Below are 6,110 nucleotides of genomic sequence, written 5' to 3'. Positions count from 1 at the left end.
AGATGAGATTATAATAATAATCCTTGCATTTGATACAGCGCCTCATCGTGTCTTCGAGACGTCTCAAAGCGCTTCACAGAATATACCGTGAAGTGAATTGACTGTGTATTTTGTGGGCGAAACACGTGTACAGCTGTGTCCCACAAATAGTTGTGGAATGAAGGAATTATTATCCCCGGAAAAGCGATCCGTTAACCGACTAACAACCGGGTTCCTACTTACTGCTAGATAAACAGAGACATGCGGAGGAAGGAAACTTGCCCGACTTTTTCCCTTCCCGGGAATCGAATCCAGGTCCTCATACTTGTGAAGCGAGTGCTCTAACCACTGAGCTAATAAGGATTTGATTTTGACAGGTGTTTTTCTTCCCTTAGGAATGAAAATTAAGATTTTGAATACCTCGTAGGTATCGGAGGGAGGGGATAGGATTACCCGCTTGCTCTCTTAAGATAAAAATAAATCAGTACGATTCCTGTTGATAGGTTTGGTTATAATTGGTGGCAGAGTGTTTTCGGGAGATTCAGCTCTGCAGTAACACAGTCAATTAATCTTGCAGTATATCCTGTGAAGCGCTTTGAGACGTTTTGAAGACGTGATAAGGCGCTGTATCAAATGCAAGGATTATTAGTAGTCGCATTGTAGTTCTTTTCCTCTTAAAAGGCTTGAGCGTTCACACTGCTGGGGTGTGACCACAGCCAAAGGTGGGAAAGATCCCCTGAAGTGACTTATAATGAGTGCATTGTCAATGCTGCAGAGAAATTGTAAAAAGTTGTGCGTTAACATATCTCACAGCTGATATCAGGACATAAACTCTGTAACATCCCCCAATCTGAATAACTGGTATCAGGGCAGCCTGTAAATGATTTCACCAGCAATTTATTAAATTAAAATGTGAATTATTTCATCACCAACTTATTTTGAAATGTAAATGATTTCACCAGCAATTTATTAAATTAAAATGTAAATGATTTCACCAGCAATTTATTTGACAGCGGCACAAATTTCCAATTAACTTGTTCAGCTACTGTTCCTTTGGATTTTCATTGACAGCAAATAATTTTAAGAAACAACGGTTGGGATTTTATTTAAAAAAAAGATGTTACAGTGGGTTTGCAAACTGCATTATCTGTGCATGGATACAGAGACGATTTTTGCAGGGGTTAGCTCCCATCTTAACAGCACCAGAGCAAAAAAGACACACAAAACACAAACACATCCAAAGTTTTTATAACATTTTATTTATTGCCAGCTTTTCACAGATTTCACAAAACGAATATTAATAAGCAATCGACAGGAGAGGCTCTCTTTCTGTGAAGTTGCAAATATCAACTGAGGTTCAGAAAGACCTCAACTTGCTTGTTTGAAAGATTTAAATCAGCGGCTTGTTGAAATGGAAACTTCACTAGTCATCCTGTTGTGATGTTGACACTTTGGGTGTCCGAGAATCTTTAAGACAGAGGCGATTTCAAACACACATAGACATAAACACACACAGATAAACACGCACACAGATGAACACACACACAGATGAACACACACACACAGTCTCTGATCATCTTTGAGTGCTTGCAATCGAGCATTTATTTGTGCAACGATTTTAATGTATTCAATGCAACGTATTACAACCAGCTGTTTACAAACACATTACACACACACACACACACATACACAATGTGCATACAGACAAACGCACTGCGATTTATGAACCAGACCAGAGAGGATGGCAGCGAGAAACAATCAAAGAACAATTGGCAGGAGGGAGAGGGAGGGAGGAATGAGCAAAGAAACCTTTGCTTTTTTGGTACTTTTTGTGGGGGGTGGAGTGGGGTGTGTGGGGTAGGGGGTAGGGGGTGGGGGGGGTGTTGTAGCTACTCAATTGCCGGCTGATTTGAAAAAGTTTTGATGGGAAGTGCTATCTGCTAAACCCTGCCAGTGAGGCACTGAGTTCTGGGCTGGGGTTGGGGCTGGGCTTGGGGTTGTGTTTGGGGGAAGCCCAAGGCTGGGGTCGCAGCAGGGTCTCAGTGTGGCTGAGCTCCTGCAGCTGTGATACCACCTCCAGAAGGGGTTGGTGATGTACTGTCTGTAGAGCACCTCGTCCAGCCTGTAAGCCCTGCGCTCCTGCTCGGTGTAGGGGGAGCAGAGGGAGCTGAGGGCGAGGGGCTCAAGTGGGAAGGGGCAGGTAGGGTAGGTCACGGCCAATTTACGCTCCAACTCCTTGCTCCTGCCTCTCCTTCGGCACCTGCGGCGCTGCCTGAAGTCTCCCTTGGAGAAGTCTTCCAGGTTGGAGGGGTGGATGCTCCAGTAGTTGCCTTTGCCGTCCTCGCACCTCCCCGCCTTGACGAAGCACTCGTTCAGTGAGAGGTTGTGCCTGACGCTGTTCCTCCAGCCCTGCCCGCGGCCCCTGTAGTAGGGGAAATTCTCTTCGATGTACCTGTAGATGGAGGCCAGGTTCAGCCGCTTACTGGGGGAGCCCAGGATGGCTTTGGCTATCAGAGCGATGTAGGACATGGCCGGTTTGGAGTCAGGGATTGGATTTGCCATCAGTTCTCCCACCTCGGGTTGGTGGCTGGGATCTCCTATGGCCCCCAGACAGTCTCTGTCCTCCGACTCCCTGTTCAGGAAGAGTTCCTCTTGCCCCGTGTCCACTTCAGTCCCAGGGAGGTGGTGAAGAGGAGCCAAGGAGCAATTCGCCTCAAAGGCATCCAGATACCCCTCTGGTGTAGGTGTCCCCCTTGCTCTTATGGGGTCTGCTTCCACAAAAGGTCTGAAGAACGGTGGCTTGCTGTTAACATCCATAGATGCCATTGCGCTCCCTCAGGACCTTTGGGAGTTCCTCTGAAAACCTGGTCCTTTACGCTTGCAACAGGGTGTTTTGTCTGACTCACTTTGCCAGGGAGCTTGCCCACAGGCTAGGGTTGGTCACTTGAAGGCAAAACTGAGCATGAATGACAAGCAGTGTCCCAAGAGTGGTGGCAGGTAACTGATTGACTGACTGACCGAAGGGAGACAGGAAGGTGGAGATAGCGAAGTACCTCCCAGAGAGTGCAGCTTTAGCCCAGCCCAGGTGCAGCAAAACTCACTGCAAGTCCAATCATGTCTCTGAGATTTGCTCCCTATCTAAAGTCAACCTGGCATTTGGTTTCTCAGACCTGCCTCTGGCTTCTACTCGACAACCCCCACCCCCATATCCTAGATCAGCTGTTGACAAAGCAACCATCAAGTACATCCTAAGCACCGACTTACTGCCAAGCACAGTATCAACAGCTCTGTTATGTAGCTCAGAATTCGGACCGCACGATTCTCCCTGGAAACCAACTAGCAAGGTATAATAGATTAATATTTCGCCCACAAAATATACAGTCAATTCACTTTACAGTATATTCTGTGAAACGCTTTGAGAGGCCTAGAAGGAGTGATCAGGCGCTATATCAAATGCAAAAATTATTATTAAGTGCTGTACTTCCTTACCATCCAGATTCAAACATCTCCCAAATGTAATTTGACTACGATACCCTTCTTAATGTTCAGATAAAACATTTCCATGGAAATCTGGCTCAGTATAAAAAAATAATCCTTGCATTTGATATAGCGCCTTGTCACATTGTTGAGGCGTTTCAAAGCGCTTCACAGAATATATTGTAAAGTGGATGGACTTGTATATATTGAGGGCAAAATGATTCAAGACAAATAGCTTGCATTTATATAGCACCTTTCACGCAAGGTAAACCCCAGCCCCAAAGTGCTGTGGAGTAGTAAGGGAGAAGGGAGGAGATGACCATACATTTGGTTGAAGAGGTAGGTTTGTTACACACCAAACAAATAATAATTGGTCACTCAATCCATGACTGTTTGTGGGACACTGCTGTGTGCAATTGGCTGTCACAATATATATATTCAATTCACTTTACAATACATTCTGTGAAGTGCTTTGAGAAGTCTCAGAGACATGATAAGATGTGATATGAAATGCAAGGATTATTATTATAGGTCTGAAAGTGGGAATTAATGCTTTAAAACAGTAAGTCCATCCAAAATAGATCTCATCTTTTCCCAATAACTCTTTGCAAACATGAAATATATATTTTACATGTTTATTGCACAGACTGGTTAGCCCAAATGGCAGTTATTGCTCAAAATGTAACCTCTTCTATTTGTGGCAGGGCCATCTCCCTCACTATGAAGTTAATTATCTTTAATGAGTTTGCAGCGATTTTGACATTTGACTGCCCAGACGTTTGAGTCAAATAATTGCAGCAATTGTTCAGTACGTTTATGCATGTCCGACTAAATGTCCTGAAGAGATTCAATACTACAACAAAATGACATTTGTAGAGCGCCTTTCATGTCGGGAGGACATCCCAAGGCGCTACACAGTCAGGGGTCAGAACCCGAGCAGGGGGAGGTGGTGGGGTAGGGGTGAGGGAAGGCAGAGAGGTGGGAGGGCGACCAAAAGCACGATCGAAGAGGAAGGTCTTGAGAACGGCCTTGAAGGAGGCAAGGGAGGAAGCGAGGCGAAGAGACCATGGGATGGAGTTCCAGAGTGTAGGGGCAGAGGCTGAAAGCTCAGCCACCGATGGTAGGGCGGGTCGGAGGGGGGGGGGGGGGAGACATTAAACTATCTCTTCCTCAAACAGGTCTTGCAAGTATCTGAATAAACCCCAATCTTGCCAACAGGATGTGAATATATTTACTTCTTGTAACATTTTTTGGGGGTGAGGGTATATCTGTAAGAAGCTGGGAAATTATGAAGGACATAAAGGCTGGTATTGTCCAGTTAACCAATAAAAATCACAGATCAGGAGGATCTTGGGTTTGATCCTAAGTAGTTTGATCAAGACTCGCATGATAGTGGCCACTTGTGTGATTGCCAATCTCCTCAAGTTTCTCAGATCTTCAGATACCAGTATTGTGTTGACAAATTCAAGCAGTAATTAGTTATTTGACAAAGAATTCAATTGAGTCATGTGAAAGACTAGATAATTTTAATTTCAGGACTGACCAGATGGACTGTGAAGGTCTATTCAGGCTCTCAACATTCTTATGATACAGAGATGAAGCTGGCAAAGGCATTTCCCATAAATAGATCACCAGCAATTTTCATGTGTTGATTTCCCATTGCTCATTAAGTAGCCCAGTCAAGCAGCTAAACATAGCACCGACATATCTCATACATTAGGTAATAACAATTAATAGTTTACACAAATGATTGCTTAGCACAGCTTTGTTGCATGTGACTTACTGTTATTTACTGATAAAGGTTAAATCTTTGATTCTTGCTCATTTAGAAATGAAATGAAAGTTTATTCAGTCACTGGATTGTACTATGAAATCCACTCACCTGATAAACAAAATGTTGGAATTGGTTACTGTTGCTGACTCAATATTTCATACAAAGAAAATACCATAGGCTATTCAGCTAAACAAATGCTTACCCTTTGAAACTGCTTTGTTTCATACTAATAAAAGTAACAATAAACCTTGCATTGGATATTTCGTCTCTCACATCAGGAGAATGTCTCAAAACACTTCACAGGAATTACTGTAAACGACTATATATTTTGTAGGCAAACAAAATATTTAAATCTGCCAATGCTTTCCAATCCTGCTGGGGTTACTTTGCTGTTCTTGATGCTCAAATTTAAACTCAATTTCATACTTTTTAAAGTTAATAATAATCCTTGCACTTGATATAATTCTTTATCACATCATCGAGACATCTCAAAGCACAGAATATACTGTAAAGTGAATTGACTGTACATTTTGTGGGCGAAATGCGGCAGCTAATTGCATGCAGCAGTGTGCCACAAACAGTCGTGGATTGAAGCGATTAATTTATTATTTTTTGAAGGAATTACCACCTCCGGAAAAGCGATCCGCCAGTCAACTAACAACTGGGCTCCAACTTATTGCTATTTAAATAGAGGTGTGTGGAGTAAAGAAACTTGCCGAACATTTCGCCCTGCTGGGTCTCTTAACTTGTGAGGCAAGTGCTCTAACCACTGAGTTACAATTAGCATTTAGATCTCAGTGGAATGTCAAAATATTTTAACCCCAGAGAGTAATATACCAAAGAAACATTTTCTTGCCCCCATGATAGCCTCTGTAGGAAA

At 43.3% G+C, this 6,110-nt stretch overlaps 1 protein-coding gene across 1 annotated transcript; it reads right to left on the bottom strand.

Annotated features, from left to right (window-relative positions):
* Positions 1-1,872: 1,872 nt before the first annotated feature.
* Positions 1,873-3,370, bottom strand: LOC121849980 (forkhead box protein E3-like). Its single transcript, XM_042339686.1, has one exon. It carries the CDS (start codon positions 2,803-2,805, stop codon positions 1,873-1,875), a length of 933 nt encoding a protein of 310 aa, XP_042195620.1. The 5' UTR covers positions 2,806-3,370.
* Positions 3,371-6,110: the final 2,740 nt, after the last annotated feature.

The sequence above is a fragment of the Callorhinchus milii genome, unplaced genomic scaffold (assembly GCF_018977255.1).
Source record: "Callorhinchus milii isolate IMCB2004 unplaced genomic scaffold, IMCB_Cmil_1.0 Scaffold12, whole genome shotgun sequence".
Taxonomy (NCBI): Eukaryota; Metazoa; Chordata; class Chondrichthyes; order Chimaeriformes; family Callorhinchidae; genus Callorhinchus; species Callorhinchus milii.
The sequence above is the reverse complement of the archived record's forward strand: the minus strand, read 5'-3'. Positions and strand labels throughout refer to the sequence as shown.

What these genes read in the sequence shown, in the direction of transcription:
- LOC121849980 (XM_042339686.1), bottom strand. Translation starts at nt 2,805, where the DNA reads ATGGCATCTATGGATGTTAACAGCAAGCCACCGTTCTTCAGACCTTTT.